Below are 19589 nucleotides of genomic sequence, written 5' to 3' on the forward strand. Positions count from 1 at the left end.
CAGGGACCCTGATTTATGCTGTTTGACATTCAGGTGTGGCGTCCAACTGTGGTGCACTTGCAAGAGTAAATCCATTTCCGAACACATTATCTTGATGTGTTAGTCTAACTTGTAGTAACTGGTGTATGATTTCAGTTTAATCAACAGGTTAACATGCACTGTAAAGTCCAGGTTTATTCAAACTAAAACAGTAATTCCACTTTTTCTAAAAAGAGAAAGCAGTGGAGTGTTACAGTCTACAGATGGTAGTATAAACTAGGTGCATCTCTGGTCTGTGTTCATTCAGACTGGTCTACAGGTCCTACATTTACACAACAAATTTACTGAATCTCACTTTTTCTTTCACTTCCCTCTTAGTCTTATCTTACTTCCCCTTTATCCACTTTTTTTCTAACATCTTTACTTAAATTCCACTCCCCTGATGAAAGCAATTAAGGTCACATGTGCATCATTTTGTCTTGATCTACAGAATTAATGTAAATATAATCTTTGAGTATTATAATAATCCACATCTAATTTTAAAAAGTATTTACTCTATTCTCTAACCCATAGAAGTCTCAATGTAATTTCTCAACTGCCACTTTCTATCCAAGGTAAATAATAAGATTCTGATCTCAAATCAAGTTTTTATTAACATGTAATCCATTAGATCCCTGGCTTTTGTATCTTCTTTCATTTTTTGACATCTTCTGTAATAGGAAGTCATTAATTCAGTGGGATTGTTGCATTTTCAAGAGGTCACTCTGCAGTTACACAGAATGAATCTTGGGGCTTTAGGATAGCGTTGGATTTCCTTGTTTTTCTTTTTTTCTGCCCAGTTCAGTCATGGAGATTACTGCTATTCAGACTTTACTCCAAACTAATACTGCTGCAAACCCTGCTTTGAAGGTGCACAAATAAAGCAAATATTTAAGAATGACCCCAAGTGAAACATGATTAAAAAGATAAATTGTTTGCATGTATTTGTTGCAGTGTATTACTAATTAGAAAAAAATGCAGAAAAAGAGCCTATTTCACATATTGTGAAGATCTGGTTATCTGTTTGTCATTTGTAATAGTCTCCTGTAAAACCTATGCCCAATTTTATTATGAGTCAAAGCTACAAACCACACTTGTGCATGTACTCTGCACATCACAGAATTGTTATAAACAGCCAGATATACTCAAGAGTGGCATATTTATCAGCATACAGTAATAGTAATAATGTGAGTGTGCATGTGTGTCAGTCCTCCTCGAGTGTCTTTCAGTGGGGAACCTGCACTCCAGCTAACCCCGCTCTCTCTGCTTACTGTGGAATTCAGCTCTGAAAACAGCTCGCTGCCCAATCACTACAAAGACCTCATTCACTCACACGAGCACACACACTAACAATCACACATGCATGCACACACAGAAAGAGGAAGAGAGAGGAAGAGAGAGAGAGAGAGAGAAAGAGCTGTGCATATATCACGCCGTGTAGTTGACGTGGCAGGCTGGTGAAGCCTTAATATTGTACAGATCCTGACAAAGCAATTCTGGGGTTGTTCTCGTGTTTTGCATGAATTGTGTGTGTGCTCTGACCTGCACAGGGCTCTGTTTGACCTCGTTGCTGCCAGGGGAGTTTAGTCCAGAGGCCTGCTGGAGGAGGAACTGTCTGGCTGCCTGGAGCGCCTATGAGAGAGAAATAGAGATGATCAGATGTTTGATGATGGAGTACACAGTAATACACATGCACATTACACATTAAACCAAACAAACAATCACACTTTTAAGATATGTGCCCAAAACTTCCTCAACTGCCAACTGTCACTAGCTTCTCTTTCCACTCTTTCCTTCTCCAACCTCTCCTCCACATCCATCCCCCCTCTCTGAGGAAGGTGCAAAGTGGGTTTTCCACATCCTCTGAGGCAGAAGTGTGTCAGCAAATCTCAGCGTGTGTGTCAGTTGCATCGTGTTTGTGCGTGTGTGTGTGTCACAGTGATGTAAGGAACTGTTTGCCCCTGCTGCGCCCTGGAGAGCTGTGACTAACCACCACCCACCACTTCACCCACCCACCTCCTCCTTCTCCCATTTCTGCCCTCCAGTGCTGTCCATTCAAAGCAGTGACACCATCGCTCCCCTGCTCTCTCTCTCTCTCTCCATTCCTTCAGTCTGCCCTCGAGTGTTTGCCGATTCATCTTTCACCTCCCACTGTCTCTACTCATTTTTTTCTCCCTCTTTATTGTGTTAAAAGCTGTACAAATGTATATCTTTGTGTGATTAATTTTGTCTCTTTCTTCTCTTTGTGGTTTTGTGTAGTGTTACTGACTCACACTCTCTATCATTGAGACAAATCAGTCCCTAAGGAACAGGAATAATTGTTGGAATGTCTGAACTGCTCCTAAAACAAAACAAGAAAACACCCATCTGAAAACACAAGCACCGCCTCGCACTTACTGTAAGCCTAGTCACACACAGACTCACACAAGCACAAACTCATGACAGAGGGTTAGAGAGGGGAGACAGCAGGATGCACATTTGCTTCCTCTGACTCAAAGGGGAAAGGTTCCTTAGTAAATATTGATTTATGAAAGTTTGTGTGTGTATGTAACGGCCACAATGAGGGATGTTCTTTACCATGGAAGCTCTTACTCAATCATGCAGCTGAAAAAAACCTACTGCAGGATTTCACAACTACACATCACTGTGTAGATGTAAAACACACCATGCACTCTTATTGTATGGCTACCTTATTATTGACTTGTCAGATTAAAAGCTTGAGTGCCTTAAGTTATATTTAATTGTGAAAAAAGAGTGTAGAGATTAAAGACAGAAAAAGAGAGGAGCTCTGTGTGCGACAGGAGTGATGAAAACCATCTGCATGGAGCACACTTGCAATTTTGCTGAGACCGCAATTAAAACACACAAACGGACACAGCAGTTGAGAAACACAGAAATGCACTGACTTTAACACTTTAACAAAAAATTTGGGAACCCCCCTCCAATTTACTGGTTTGACCTCAGCATAGAAGCAGGCAGACATACTCACACATGGAAACACAGAAAAAAAAGCTCCCCCCCCCAAAAAAAACACAACCGCCCAGTTTGTTGGCATGTGGTGTGAATTACTCGTTGAACACCCTGTCTGCCCGAGAGTGAGCGTGTGTGTGTGTGTTAGTCTGCGTGTGTGTGTGTTGGCAGGGGTTGGCAGGTCTGGCAACAATAAGGGACAATTCCACCCAAATTACCACCCTGATTACCACTATATTAAAGAGCCATTTATGGCTTTCATAAACGCTACAAGCTAGCAGAGGTGATGCCTGTCTCCTCTCCTCTCCTCAGCCTGCATTCATACATGTGGGTTTAGGTTAGAGACTAGAAAGTTAATCTGTTGATATTTAAAAAAACTCTGTCCATAACCTGGTTTATTCAAAGGTGTTACAGCTAAGGGGAAGAACTAAATTTGATTATGTAATCATTTCATTTTAATGTTTTACAAAAACTGCAGGAAGAAACGTACAGGTTTTGCCATGCATTCTAGCAGACCAATCATATATTAAAGGTCTTTGCACAAAGAGTCTGTTTTTTTTCTTCCAATTTTTTTGCACAAATAAAAATTTTTAAAACTCTAAAACTTTACACTGCCATCAACTTTTTCCGCATCAGTCCAAGTCGATTAAATGGGGGATTGACTTATCTCCCTATTATATGGATATCAACCATAGCATACAACAGATAAAGGCATAATCCCAGTCATGATCGATCCAGTGTATTCTTAAGGAGTGACCGAACCACAGGCTCATCCTACATTCTACATTTTTTTTACAGTAAATGCAAATAAAATTCAACTGATTCAGTGTGCAAGGTTCCAGACAGTGGTGTTTTTCAGGTAAATAAGCATCTAAATGAACAGAACCAGAGTGCAAAGGCTTAACAATATATTGTTTTACAACCACAATGTCAATGCATAACATGCATGCACAATAGTCACATCACAGGTAGGGATGGGTATCGAAATCAAATACTCCCATGGTACCTGTACCAACACATCTTATACCTACCAGGCCAAATCACCACACAGATATTGATACTTCATTTTGATACCCCACCACCCCAAATGAAAGGCAAGAAATTTGTAATGGAATTTGTGTCATATGTGTTAAGTTAGACAGCCTTCCTTTTCTTGTCCCATGTTTGACTGGCATCTTATTAAGATATTTCTGCAACTCATTTAAAATACCCAGTCAGCTTTGATTGTCTCCCTGACTTTTAACACGTTTTCTCTCAAATGTGTCGATCGGTACCAGAAAAAGGAAAAAGATACCCATCCCTGATCAAAAGACGTGGATCATGCAATGTTAGTCAATGACGTAAAGGTGATTATACTACTATTGCTGTCTAAAGTAAACCAAAGCTGGGAGTTTTCCCGTTTTTTTTGACGAATCATCTTTAAAAGTCTGCCTTGTGTCACCATCAGTAGCCAGAGAACCTAGCAGTGTGAATGCAGAGTCTGAGTATCTTCTGCATCTAATAAATATTCAAGAAACAGGTGATGTCTCCGCCATCAAAAACATGCCATGCCAGCAGCCCCTCAGCCTGATTATCATTTAAACATGGTCAGTTAATAGTACAGATGTGTTGATAGTTTAAACTTCTTGGTGTGTGCTGCAGTGTGACAGTCACAGATACTGAAGACTGTGAGCACATGTTAAATCAATAGTTATACTGACAGAGGTGTTGACATAGACCATACTTAACTTTGAACACCTTTAGAAATTGTGATGATGTTAAAGTAACACAATAACATGTAGAGACACACCGATACTGATGTTTATGATCAGAATTTAGTAGATAATGATGCCTGCTTGTCAATGCATGACTTCTTTTGGGATAACACTATTACATTAGACCACAAGACACAAGATCAGAGTTTGACCAAAAGGTCACTTTTCCTGTTGTGTGATACATCTCTTCATTGATTCAGCAGCTAGACATACCTGATGCAAATGTAAAATTGTCTGGACAAACGGATAAACATAGGTAAGGGATGTCTGCTCATGTCATATAATTTGGCCAATGATGTTTGTAAACAGGGCCCATACAGGCAGATACGGATAGTGAACTGATGTATTGGTGCATCCTTAATAACAAGCGACAACTTAATCAGTCAAGTTTATGAAGAAACAAGTTAATGCACATTTCCTCTCTCTATTTTTCCTTCTTCTTCCTGTGTGTATGTCAGAGCTGCTGTCTGAGGACTGACCTGGCGTGTGATATGTGAATGACTGAAGGACCTAAAAAGGAAAAAATACTGTTCTTTGCATTTAAATTCAATATGTCTTTTGGGGTGCAGATAGGCTACTGGTTCAGTTGAGTGCCCCGCAGGCAGCCTGGGTTCATCCAGCCAGTGGCTCTTTCACCAGATGTCATTCCCCACTCATCTCTGTTACTGGCTCTATCCACTGTCCTAGATCCCTCTATTAAGAAAAATAAATAACTTGCATGAAGATGTACTGGATTTATCAATTATGATTTCTTTTTAAACAATAAAAAGCAATGTTTATCTCACAGAAAGTAAAAATATTGTAATGGTAGTTTTTTCTTAATATCACTCAACCCTACATATCAAGTTTTTATCTGGTATAAATATAAACTACAAAGAGACTCCACATTTTCCTTTCCAAGGAAATATTATGTGGACTTTTTCACATAATCATGATGTAATCCACTGTATTTTACAACCTTTAAAAAAAGTATTTATGTCTGTTTACTACTTTATTTAAGACATATTACATAGACTTTGAGTTATTGGTGCTAACCGGCCCTTGTTCCAAAGGTTATTTTCCCAGAGTCTACTTTTATTTTATGGTTATTTATGTTTGATGATCTGTAGTCAGCATGGGTTGATTGGGAGCACAGCAATCTTATAGACTTTATGGTTAAATGAATTCAACCTTGAACTTTCAGATGCAAGAGAGGATGATGGTCACAGGTATATTGCACACAGGCACAAACACAGACACACAAACATGCAGAGCCAGAGCCAAAGACGCTCCGATCTGCATTGTCAAGGAGCACTCCTCTTCTTTGACCCCTCTCTTTCATTTCTCCTCTTCACACACACTTCTTGCCTTTTTCTCTCTGTGACCTGGGTGAGCTGTGGCATTGTAAAGCACACACCTACACTCTTCCAACCCCAACTCCCCGCTCCCCCTGTGGCATTCTTGGGGGCGCACTGCACCTTTAAAGAAAATATGAGGGAGGCCTGAGAGGGAGGCCCAACAACAGAGTCTTTGTGCTGCCGCCGAGCACACACGCACGCAAACACACACACATGTTTGCACACATCAGTGGTGTCAGACAGGTTTTATTAGAGTGAGAGCAGGAGGGAGGGTGGAGGAGGGGTGAGGAGGTCACTGCTCAGCTTGGAGCAGGCCTGAGAGAGCTGTGTGTCAGCTCAGTGTGTGAGTTCTTCTGACTTGTCATCGCTCCTGTCTGTAAATCATCGCCTCTGACACAGCCTTTAATAAAAGTGCATTTTTTAATTCAGCAGGGTCACACACACACACACCCATGCATGCACATCCACACATATATTAAACTCAAACGGGGAAGCCTGATTTCTGTTGTGGACAGGATTCCTAAAAATTGCTGACAACTGCATTTCTTTTAAGATGGTGAAAAGAGTAGAAGAAGAGGGTAGATTTTGTTGACGTATCTATGATGATGTTAGTGTTTATGTACATGTCTATACTTCATGTGAAAGTGACTTGAACTTGGCCTCCAATGGGATCTAAGTTGAATATCTGATAAGAAAAATAAGTAACAATCAACATGTGGCCAGGCTAGTTCCTCTTAGCTATGCATGTGTGTGCTCCTGATCCTGGCTCAGGTTGCTAAAGCAAACAGGTCTATGTGTGTGAAGAATCTGGCCTCTAATCCGCCCAGCGTGTTTGGGTGAGACGGGGAGAAAGAACGAAGGAATAAGCAAAGAAATCTAAACAGAGACGTAGCAAAGGGAGGAGGGGTGAGGCGGGGGGGGGACAGAAAGACAGGTGGGTACCATATGTTAGAGTAGACCGTCAGCACAAACTGAGGTCCATTGTTGACGGCCAAAACGAAACAAACCGGGCCCCCTCCTCCTCCTCCTCTCCCCCTGTAGATAAACAGCCCGCGGGGCAGACAGTGGGCTGTCCTTGAGGGAGAAAGAGGAGGTAGAGGAGAGGAGGGCAAAGGGGGAGGCAGGTGGTATCAAATTTCTTCACTCTTAGACGAAGCACAAAAAACAAAGCAGCATAAGTGAGGGAAAGTGAATTGTTTCATCTTTCCACGACAAAACGAGCAAAAGTTGGACATGACACAAGTATCCAAGTATCCTCACACAGCTCAAAAGCCTGGGAAGAGAGGCTTGTGATGCACCGCTCCTTAATTCCTAAACCCCTTTATTTTCTTCCCCTGGAGAGAGCGAGAGATGGCGAGGTAGGAGATGGATACAGGTTGAAGACGCTAGAAAAGAGCCCCGTCACACCCAAATGCTTCTCTACAGGCCTGCACGCTTTCTGATTTCGGATCAGTGTGAGACACCGGGTTCAGGGACGAGCAGTGGATCTCCTTTTTTTAACACACTTATTTCTACCTTTCTTACACTCTATCTTCTTCCTTTGGTTCGCTGTCATTGAAGCTGAAAGCCAAGCTAAAGCTGCGTCGAAGCTACCATCCTCTTGGGTCATCCCCTTGTGATCCCTTGTATCCGTTTTCTTCACTTTAGCACCAGAAAACACCTCCAAACTCCAGTAAAACCCACCTCCTTCTTTAATTTACTCACTCCTTCTGGCCCTGTCTTTGCTACTCTCTCCTACTTTTTTCTCTCTCTTATCTTTAACTCCCTCTTTTTCTCTGGATACTCAAAAGGAATCATGATCAGAGAAAGAGATGAAACACGATGGAACACAATCAGCAAAGCATGTAAATTTGAAAAAAAGGATGATGATAATGCAATACCAGCAGCTCACCTGAGTTCAAAATCCAGTCCAGTATTTAGATCTGTACACACTGTTGTACATGTGCAAAATGGGATTACTGCAGAGGTGACAGTTAGTGGGATTGCTGTATAACTTTGGGGCAAATGTGAGTGAAGGCTTGGTTACAGCCGTGGTGGAATCTCACGTATCAAATGAATCACTGTCACTCACCACAAAAACCCAGATTGCTTTCCCAGATCACTCGGACTTTCTTTCTCTCCCGTCTACATCACCCGATCTGTCTCTTGCCTCTCTCTGTATAACGTATAACTCACCAAAAGTTTGCCTGGCATTTCTCCAAGTCTCTCTCTTTGTCCCCTATCCCCTTCCCTCCTCTCCTCTTTAGAAATCTGTTACCCATACCCCTATTCGCCACAGTAAATTCTGAGAGCAGATATGGGTTAGACAGAAGCCTAAAATAGATCAGCCAGACTGATGGAAACTGAGGCTTGTGAATGCAGCTGTTAGCCTTATGGGGGCAACTTCTCTCAACCCTTAGACAAAGACGCATAACCATGACAGCAGCTGTGGGACAGAGAGCTAGTGAGGTATGGACACACTTTGAATAAGTACATAAATAAGCTAAATTTTGCAGTTTAGGTACAGTTTTGTTACTTCAGATTGCTAAGAATAATGACAGACCTCCAAAGCTTGTTGTAGTTGTTAATCATCCATCACCAAGGCCAAAGTCTGGAAGTTTTTATCCCAACCAAACATTACAACATGTGGGTTTCACTGAGGCTCATGTTTTCCACCAGACATTAAAAACTTAATATGAAATTTGCAGGATTATTTGAGGGCAAAAAGTTAAGCTGTACAGTAAGGAGAGAGATCTGATGGGCAGGTAGCAGCATTTTTGTAGTGTGGGGCTGTCATTTTAAATGTCAACATGATACACTTAACTTAGAATAACATTAATATCTGTTTCAATGCCACAGAAACGGAAAATGGAAAAATTGCCTTGCACACCTATTTCCTAAGACAAATACGTAGAAGGGCAATGTATCCAAACAATTGAAAAAAAAAAAAACTCCTGCACTGTCCAACTTGCAAAAATGTTTCTGTACTAGACTAGACTAGAAAACTTGATACATTTTTGATTCCACATGCTTTAAATGATACAGCATCTGTTATTTTCAAATCTAACAGTACCAAAAGTACCACATTTTTGAAGAATAAAAAGATTAGCATTCTCATTTCAGCCCAAAGCTGCCACGAGCAGAGAGAAAGACACGAGATGCAGGAATGGGCTATCCAGTGACAGCAAGTGCTGGTGGCCTGTTGCTAAAACGGAGTGCTGATACAGAGAGACATGTTTTTCTTATTATTGTTTCACAGTGATATTATTTCAGGTGTTTGTGAGAAACATATCGACACCTTTGCACAGACAAGAAGGAAGTTTGGGATTTTGACGGCTGATGTTGCAGACATGTCTCTCTCTGCCCACTGTGTGACCCTCCACTCTGCCCACTTTGGCCTCACATCCTCCATCCTTACCAACGGTTTGATTCACATGTCAGCTTCTATGTTTTATTAAGTCATTTTAGCACCTCATAAAGAAGCATGCTCTAATTAGTGTCTGATATAGACAGACAGTGATGTCTCCTGGTCCCTAAAAGTTTCCTGGGCATCCCAACATGCAGACTGATGACAGCTTCACAGCCCTGGACAAAAACTGACACCAATAAAATGACGGAAATTGTCTTTTGCTACTACAAGTAGTATGCCAAAACTTTCTTGTGTACAAGTTGAGGGGATAATTGAAATGACCAGTTTAGGTTTTCCAGGATATCTTTTTTTTCTTTGCCTTAGTATCGAAACAGGTATGAGCATTTTTTTTCTTAACTATTATCGTATTGAAGTCAAAATTCTGGTATTAAGACAACTCTATCTGAATACCAACCAGAACCACCATCTGGTAGTTGTATGCCTCAACAAAGTGTAAAACTGTGGGACAGCTAAAGTACAGTGGTGGGTAAAGAGGGGCTGTGGTGTTTCTTGTGATAGTGGGAGTTGTAAAAATGTTACAAGCACAGGTTGACCATGAAGCTTCCTCAACATTTGACCAATTCAAACAGCTCATCCTTGAGTTAGAAAAGACTTTTGTGAACAGTCTGAAAAAGATCCTGCCAAGATTTCTTGAGATATTGCATTCACAAGAAAGAGATGCATATGAACCCCATAACCTTGACCTTTGACTCTTAAAATCTTATCAGCTCATCATTAAGTTAGGGTGAACATTTGTGCAAAGATTCAAATTAATCCTTCAAAGAATTTTTAAGATTTTGGGTTCATAAATTAGAGAAAATTAATATTAATGCCTCAGATTTGTGCTGGCATGGCTGTGGAGTAACTGGGACCCTCATGCACCAATTTTGGCATTGCACAGAGGTCCAGAGAGTCTGGATCAATGTGAAAGTATGTTTGTGTAGAAATCTGAAAGTAAATTTCACAGTCCGTCCAAAAGTGGGTCTACTGGGAGGTTGGATTGATGGAGTAACTTCTTAAGAATTGCAACACCTGGTTGGATTAGCTTTTCTGTCTGTGAAACGTACAATACTTATGAATTGGAAGGTGAGGAAGCCAAATTGTTTTGATATAGACAATTGGCTTCATGATTATTTGAAATTGGTATCTATGGAGCAAGCAGCATCAGTTCTTGATGATTTGGACAGGGATCAAGGAGTTAATTTGAGCATTATTTTGTCAGCTGTGAGAAGAAGGGCCTTGGCAAGTACTTAGATATCTGACTGAGGTTTGAGGTATTAATATGAATTTCATTTTGTTGGGCCAGACCCCTTCCATGTTTATGTTTATATTTTTGACCCAATGTTTATAGGTATGTGTACACTGTATGTTTGTAAGATGAAATGCATGCAAGGATACATGGATAACTTTTCCTTCTCTTTAACCTTCTCCTTGAGTTGCTGTTACCTGATTTTGGGTGATCCACTGGTTCTCTGCAGCTTCCTCCAAGAGCTAGGGTCAATGCCTTGTCTGTTTCTATCTTATTGTATAGTCTGGTTTGTGTATGGTTGCTGTTTGTTGTTATGTCTGTGTCTGCTTGTATTGTAATTCTTTTTAAGCAAAATAAAATATATATATAAAAAAGAAAGATTTCAGGTTCATAATAGAAAAACAATTCCATGGAAAGCAAGGGATGAACAAAAGGCCCAGTGTCCTTGACCTCTGACCTACGACCACCCACATTTCACCAGTTCATCCTTGATTAGGAGTGGATTGTGCAAAGTTTGAAGAGAATCTGTCAAAGCAATCTCCAGTTATTGTGTTCGCAGGAATGGCCCATATGGATGGAGGGACGGACGGACAGCCCAAAAATATACTAGAGAGGCATAAAACAGCTGGTAAACTTCTGTAAACAAGTAAGGTGTTTCAAAAATGAATAGGGTTGATCCTTGGGGGCATGGCAGTAAAAATACAGAACCTATGCACCCAGTAATGGGTAGTTCCTTAGTTTCATTCACAAAGATGCCAAAAAAAAAAAAAAATCTATACACAATCTAGATTGCAGAGACATGCAAGAAATTGGAATTGGAATTTTTGGAATTTCCCCTTGTGAGACTAATAAAGGAATATCTTATCTTATCTTATCTTAAATGTTTCAACAGTGTAACATGTGCCAATGTATTTGTGCAATTAACAAAATGGATATGTTCACTTTTTATGGATTCATTCCTCTCCAGATTTTCATTTTTTTTAAATGCTGTCATTTATAAAGTGACAGTGTATCTTCAATACTCTCAATCATTTATATGACAGAGATTTTATTGTTGTGAAACATTCAGAATTGAAAGAGTAGAAGTGACAAAAATTCTTAAAACCTTTATATCAAAATTTGTTATTGCATGCCATTTAGACTGCTAGCTCTCTGATTTAAAAATAATGACTGAAGATCTGTAGTTTTCAAAGCTTCAATTCTCTTTGATATCATCAACCATTCAAAAAGCAACAACCGTAACAGTATTAAACATGTGGTATTTAAAATGATCAAAGTCTGAACATTTTTAACAACATTGCTTTAATAGAGTAAATAAATGTTATATGAAAGAGGCTGGAAAAAACAGAAATCAGTATTGAAAGAAAAAGTTGCCTCATACATCAGTAGTAAACAGAGACAGGGAGGGGCTGATTCATTAAGTGCAGATGAGGGGTTTCCAGGGGGTAAACATATAGGGGTAAGGGGCAGCCTGAGCCAAAGCCAGCTAAAGCCCCTCAATTTCATGGTGGTTTAAAAAATGAACTATGCTCAGCCAAGACTTCACCCTTTCCCCCTGACTCTTCCTCACGTACTCCTTCTCTTTTTTCTGCTATTAATCAGGTCTCTCCGGCCCCCCTTTACCAGCTTTCCTCACATTTGTTTTCGCTCATAGCAACGTGGACTTCAAAACCAGTCCTCAACCAATATAAGTGAGCTTTAACGACCCTGAATACCTCAATCTGTTTAGGCCGCCACCGAGCTGGAACTATCCGGGACACCTTCAGAAACACCAGCCAGCCGCAATCCCGTTCAGCTATTTAATGTAATGTTTCCGCAATATAAAGGCACCGTTCGAGGGTTGAGGTTTTTAAAACGGCTGAAGCAAGCTTCTCTGGGCCCAGACTGACCATTAAAAAGAGAGGAAAGACCGCGTTCAAGAGCCAACGCAATAAAAGCTCACAAACTCCAAAAGAACTTCAAAATATGCCGTAATGTTTGAAAACCCTGGCTGATTTTTTTAAGCTTTTTTTCACATCCTATTTTTCACAAAAGGGACCTGTTCAAAACTCTGGGGACCCTGCCGTTTTCCAGATGGTTCTCTTCAGTTCTGAACTGTTTGGCAAAACGAGAAAACCTCTCCCCTTCAACGACGTCTCTGCACTCATCTAATGTTTCTATTGATTCACAGGGGTATATGCAGAGTCGTAAAAAGGAGCTGACTGAATACCCAGGACTGCTTTATATCATGACACAATCCATCATCATATACACACACATACAGGGGAAAAAACTACAGCTTCCTAAGGAGATGTTGTCAGCTTTTCTCTCTTAAGTGAAGGGAAAAGGGTGACAGAGATAGACAATTAAGGATAATGATGAGGTGAGCAGGGACAGAAGAGAGAGGAACTCCCTTTTCCTGAGAATATAAAAGCAGTTCCCTCTGTATTGTTGGCCTCATCTCAGCCTGGGCTGCTAATTGATGGCAAATAGCTCTACAGCAGTTTCCTTACACACAAACACACGTCATACGTTATACACACATATGCAGTTTCCCTGCGGTTTTCAACACAGCTCGTTTGGCAAGAGAGGAAGGTCTCGCTCCAGACAGACCCAGCCCACAGCGGAAAACACACACACATATAACGTACTTTGTAATATTTTGCACTCCTCTTGTATAAAGTAGGACAGTTAAGTAGCTCTGTCATGCTCCCAGGGAGACGAGGCCACTTAGGTGTTAGGTCCAAGCTGGGTGACCTCCAGAGTTTCAGCAGCTCCTCCTGTCCAGCCGTAGTGCGACTGTGTGAGTCCACAGCACATGATGAGGATCGCACTAGCCTGGCAACCAGGCCTCACATATGGAAACTGTTTAACTGTTATTATTAATATATAAAAAAAATCAAACTAATAACACATGCAACACACCACCAGACCCAGCTCAGGAGACAGGGAAAACACATACATACACAAACAGAGACTGTCTGCCACAGCACATGCAGATACACACAGACGCCTATTGGTTAAACAGAAAAACACCATCTAAGTCAGTGGCCTGTTAAAGTATTAGCCTGCCTGCCCGCTTCGGTGGAAATAAAACGCTTTCATGTCCCTGGTTCAGAAGGTTTTTACACCTGGTTGTGGCTGTGGAGTTTGAGATGGACACACCCTTACACCCACCCTTACCACACACAGTCACATACACACACTCATACAAACACCGGAAGTGGGCAGGCATAACAAAGGCAGGCTGCTGTGCTAGAAGTTCAACTTCTAAACAAACGCAGAATCTTTAACTTCCCTAAACGTGAAGCAGGGGCAGGGTGTGTTTAAAAAAGGGGAAATGGGAAGTTTGTGTGTATGTGTGTGCGCACTTGCCTGTGTGATTTAGTGAGAGGGTCTATTCAACCAGATGTGAATGACTTTCAATATCAAGAAAATTGAAGATTCTTTAAAACAAGGGCGTCAAACGTAAGGCCCGGGGGACTGAATCCGACCCAGGTTACAGTTACACCCAGCCTGCAAGATCATACGATATTTTTATCAAAACTGGCACACCTGTATGAGGTCTGTATACTTCCTCTAGTATAAACATGTAAACTAAACCTTGATAAATTAAAATATCCTTAAGTCATACAAATTTGAAAAAAAAGAGTAAAAATTAATTTGATAAAAGTCAGCAATGTGGGAAAAAAGGTTCATTTGTGTTTTTATATCATATTTTCCATCTTGTAACACCCAATTATGACTTAAGCTTATTATTTTGATTGGCAATTTTGATTGCAACTTTCTATTTCTTATATTTGCCTTTTAAAACATTTTTTACTTTTAATGTAAGATTTTTCGGCTTTAAACTTTTCATTTTTACTTTTTTAATTTCAAAATCATTTATCATCAGTGATAGAGTTCTTTTCCATTATTTATTACTTAATTTTTGTGGTAGCCAATCAAGGCCACACAGTTTTTAAAAACATGTTTACTTCTGTAGAAATCTGTCCAACTCAAAGTTTGATACCATTTTAACACCGAAACTTTTAATCTGGGAAGAAGAAATTGTGGCTCTACTTTTTATACCTTTCCAAAAATCATCTAATGGAGTTGAAGTTTAGATTAAATTCTCTGATTTTATGCATTAAGCAATTTCATGGTTGGTACTGTATAAAACTTATTTCCTCGGACAAATCTGTCTCTAAATGAATTAAAGCATCATAAACCCATACTATTATCATGTAACAGTTTGTAACTGAAGCAGCAAGAAGGAGAAAAAAGTTTTAAGGAGGTTGTCACTCGAATAATCTGATCTTATTGGACATGACTTCTCTTGCTGCAGATGTTTTATTTACAGTTGTGGTGATTTGGAAAATATTTGTTATTTGAATGTTTAATCTTGTGTCTCTCAGTGCATTTAGACTGTATGAGTGCTCTTTGTTTGCCTGAAACTCTGCTCACTGTTGCTACCTGTCTAAGACAGGACACTCTTGAAAAACAGATCTGTAATCTCACCAAGCTTTGCCTGCTTAAACGAATAAATAAAATTTGCTGATGTCACTTTCTGACAATTGATGAAATTCTCAAAGCGCTTCTGTGCTTCATCTCACATGAAGTTTTACTGCACTGACATTTGTTCTTCACATGCTCTCTAAGTGATAAAAAATCCCAACGACAAGACAACAGACCATTCTGCCTGTCAGGTAGGAAAAAAGGCCGTTACACACAGTCTGAAGAGGGGGAAAGAAAACGAGATAGGGAGGGAGGGAGAAAAAGAGAGAAGAGCTACATTCCTTTCCTCCTCCCTGTTGACTCTAATCTCTCCTTTAAAATGGCTCACACAAAGACGCAGCACAGACTAGCTAATTAGCAACACTTTAGGCCTCTGTAGCTATTGTGTGTGCAGTTTGTGTGTGTGTTCATTGTGTGCACTCTGGGCTCTCGACTGTTTCCAGGGTAACTACTTTGCCCAGCAGCCTTGTTAGCGTTGCACATTTTGTCTTTACTCTTCTCTTCATCTCTGGTCCGACTCCCTGTGTCCATCTTTCTCTGCAAGTCCTGAGTCTGGGAATAAAACGGTTAAAAAAGGGGAACCAGGACCAAGACTCCTCTGTGGGTGGATGTTTGTTGTGGCTAAAGCTCTTCTTTAAGTTACTTGCCCCTCATGAAATGAAACACAAATTTATCAATTACTGTTGCTGCTTTCTGAGAGACAGAGACAGCACTAGATAGTGACTAGTGCTGCATGATCTGGTTTTATTTGCAATGGTGATTAGGATGATGATGATGATGATGATGATGATGATGATGATGACATGATAGGACAATCTCAGATCGTGAAGAAATAGAATGTATCGCAATCTTCTAAAGCTGTTTTATCATAGAATTGGCTCTATTACTTCCATCCCTATGCTCTGTCCCCCCCTCAGCTTCTGCTGGTGATTGATGGCAAGAAAGGAAACAGAAACTTAAGATTTTAGTCCCTAAGAGGATTTCTAACTGCCTAAACAGAGCTGTGTCATGGTTTTCTAAACCATCAGTGTGCATGAAATCAAGTACATTTATTTGCACAAGCTGTGCAAACTTTCCGATGAGCTCAAAAGACAGCATCCTAAGCCGTCTGCTGAGGTTTGAACAGGGAAAAAGAGATGAACCACACCATGGTCAATGGAGGAAAGTGTGGCAGGAGCAGATACTGTTTAACTCTTACAGCTGACATTATTTTGCTTTTGTTGTTTTACCTGAGTTATTTACAAGCCTTTCCACCTCTCTACCTCTCTGAGAATCATCTGTCAGGATAAAGGAATCACAAGGTAAACTTTATAATATCCAAGGCCTTTTTACAGAGGGAGGCAGGTAATGTTCTTGAGGTCCTGACATTGATTGTTATTATAAAATGTTTTAAAAAGTATAATCATATTTCCATACATTTATTCAGCTACATGCATGCTGCTGATTGATCCAAGCTTGCATTTCCCTCTTCTCTCCCTCATTGTGAGCAGCAGACAGGTAATGTGATACATAGCCTCATCACCACTTTGAAAGTAAATGTTTCCTCTACCCCTTTTTGAATAAAAATCAAGATTATGTTCAGTTAAAATACAGTCAGTACTTTACTGCATAACCAGGTGTCTCAGAAATAAATCAAATTCTGGGTTATGTTTATATTATATCATATACAACAAGGTTTAGCGCTTCACTTCCCAACCCGCAGTCGAGGTCGCCCTATTGTACAGCTGTCTGTAACAGATGAGAGCAAAATGTCCCACCATAGAGATCTGCAGCCAGATTCCTCTCCTACAAAGTGAAGTTTTGGCACTGATGTAAACATAAAGGCCCCTCTGCAGGCATTTTTGTAAACATATCTCATAATACTCATATAATACTTCATACAAAAATCACTGAAGCAATACAATTATATAACTGCACAGCCTGATATCGCCATTGCGACTGTGATCAGGTTTATTGTGCAGCACTAATGGTGACCAGTGAGAACAGCCACCCACACCCACACATTGAGTCACACCCCCATGTCACTGACCAGGAGTAGAAATGAGGTCATGAAGCTGACATATGACCCCTTAAAAAGGTCTCCATCACCATAGCGAAAGCTTCTAAAGTGTGAGAGTCAACAATTGACTTTTTCACCCTCGCACAGAAAAAAGAAACTTCCCCTCGAAAAGTGTCCATCCTTTCATGCTTATGTGTGTGTGCACGTGTTATTTACCTGACAGCACAGCTAGGCCGACTCAGTGTAAAGTGCTTCCAAACACTCCCATGGCAACCAAACCAAACCCAACCTAACCCCTTCAGGTGCCCAGAGAACGTGTGGATAAGTCAGTCTCCACAACAGAGACGGGACAAACAACGAGACACTCAGGTCCTTGTTCTGCTGGTATCTGTCTATTCTTGTCTCAGAGCCTCTCGGCTGGTCGGGTCAACCAAGCGTGACTGCATCCATGCAGGCTGATCCGGCCTGCTGGACCATATCTACTGTCTGTGAGCGCTTTGTCCATCAGACCTAGACCGTGTGGCCTTGTTTGGCTTACACACAACTTTACAGTTATATTTTTACAGAGAAGTCAACGTTCATTTTATAAACTAACAGCAAGAATTTCTGAAAGTTGTCAAAGCCCATTGGTAAAGTGAGAACTCTGCTGAAATTAAAGATATGAAGTGAATGTGGAGGCCAGAGAGCAGAGAAACACAAAAGGAAAAGAAATGGAAGGACATTAAAAGTGAGAACAAAAATCTGCTCTTTTGGATTTGCCAACAGTCAAGGCCCTGGCTGGAAAAAGCAGTAAAAATATTTTATGGATGCTCATAAATACGACATTTCAGCATCACAGAATTAGGCCTCATTGTGTGAAAAAAATAATTGATTGAGAAATATGAATAAGGGGAGTCATGTAAAAAGCATCACTGGTAATAAAATGTGCAAGTATGTTTGTGGTTATTTATCAGTGTGTAATAAAGTTCTCACATCTCCTCCCATCTTAAGGTGTATGAGCAGCTTCATGAATGAATAGATGCCTCTAACGTTTTTATCAATCAATACCAGCAGCAGGTCTATCAGTATAAAGATCTACGGAAAGGCAAAATGGGAAGTAAAAGTCAGAGACAGCGCATGTATAAAGGGAGCTGCTGGTGCTTTTGAGACTTCTAGAGGAAGTTGCTGTTCTATAGGTTTCTTTGTATCGCTGTGGTAACAGCAGTGGGTGTTCTGTGATGCTAGGCAACCCCGGCTGGCACCTACCTCTGTCTCAGCAAGACCCCTGGTGACCTGTGAACTCCAGTGACCTCAGACATAAAGAGGAAGGCCCCGACCCAGACCGGGAGAAAGCTTTTAGGAGGTGACAGCACTCAGAGAGAGGCCCGGGACTGATTTACTGGGCCGCACACACAACGAAATGGATACATGGATGCACACTCACAGGCAGACGGAGAGAAGATGACACATGCATACACTCATGGGAAACAACCTGTCATAGAGAAGCACAAAACTCAGCTTTAATGTAATTAAATTACATCTAAGCGCACCAACTTACTGGAAAATGTGTCTGAAAATGTTTTTATTTATTGTCAGATCCACCTCCTCCTTTTCATTTCCATCTTCTCCACACTCCTGACCTGTAAGTGAACTCGATTTAAAGAGCTGGAGGTCAAACAGGACATAAGTGTCCTAGTGACCAACATTCACCTCCCATAATTTAGCAAAAAGGCCAAAGCTATAGCCAACACTTGTCTGAAAGTGTCCCCGCCTTAGCTCGTACGGGCTGTAATTACCGCATCTAACCAATCTAACGGGAAGCCATACGTTATCTTAATCATCGGGCATCATCTGTTAGCACACAAGCACACACACTCATCTCATACATCTGTCCGCACAGCACTCTCAGCATGGATGCCTAATGCACACTCCTGCACATGTGCGTGCACACTAACCAGCTATCTTTCATCAGTGTTTGTGTATATCTGAGATCTGTATCGGTTTCCCCCTGATCTCCAGTCATCACTGTGGCTCCTTAATTACACCCTTCATTAACTCACATGGGCTCTGTGCATGTGTGTAACTGCATGTGTGTAAGAGAGGAAAAAACAGGATTGTCAGTGTTTGCAGGAGAGAAAGTAAAGTAAAGATCCAACAAATAGGAGAAGGGATGAAAACTCACAGACAGTCTCTGAAACTGCCCTTTTCTCCAAAAGAATTTTAACACCCCAAGGAAGAACGACAAAACCAATCTGTTTCTAACTTTCTATTTAAGAGGAAAAGTCAGAAAATAACATGGAAATGGCCACATGAAAGAAAAAAAAACTAAGTCAGCAGTAATCCTGTCCTCAGAAATAAACATTTAATTATAAGTAGGGATGTTCCGATACCATTTTTTTCTTATCAATACGATTCCGAT

At 40.6% G+C, this 19589-nt stretch overlaps 1 protein-coding gene across 2 annotated transcripts in view; it reads right to left on the bottom strand.

The window, feature by feature from the left end:
* foxp4 (forkhead box P4) overlaps window positions 1-19589 on the bottom strand; it is a 114004-nt gene that overhangs the window by 53495 nt on the left and 40920 nt on the right. For both annotated transcript variants that reach the window (XM_041782601.1, XM_041782600.1), the window contains exon 3: window positions 1561-1650. In XM_041782601.1, the coding sequence (XP_041638535.1) occupies window positions 1561-1650 (90 nt within the window). The remainder of the gene's footprint in view (window positions 1-1560; window positions 1651-19589) is intronic.

Source organism: Cheilinus undulatus, linkage group 3 (assembly GCF_018320785.1).
Source record: "Cheilinus undulatus linkage group 3, ASM1832078v1, whole genome shotgun sequence".
NCBI lineage: Eukaryota > Metazoa > Chordata > Actinopteri > Labriformes > Labridae > Cheilinus > Cheilinus undulatus.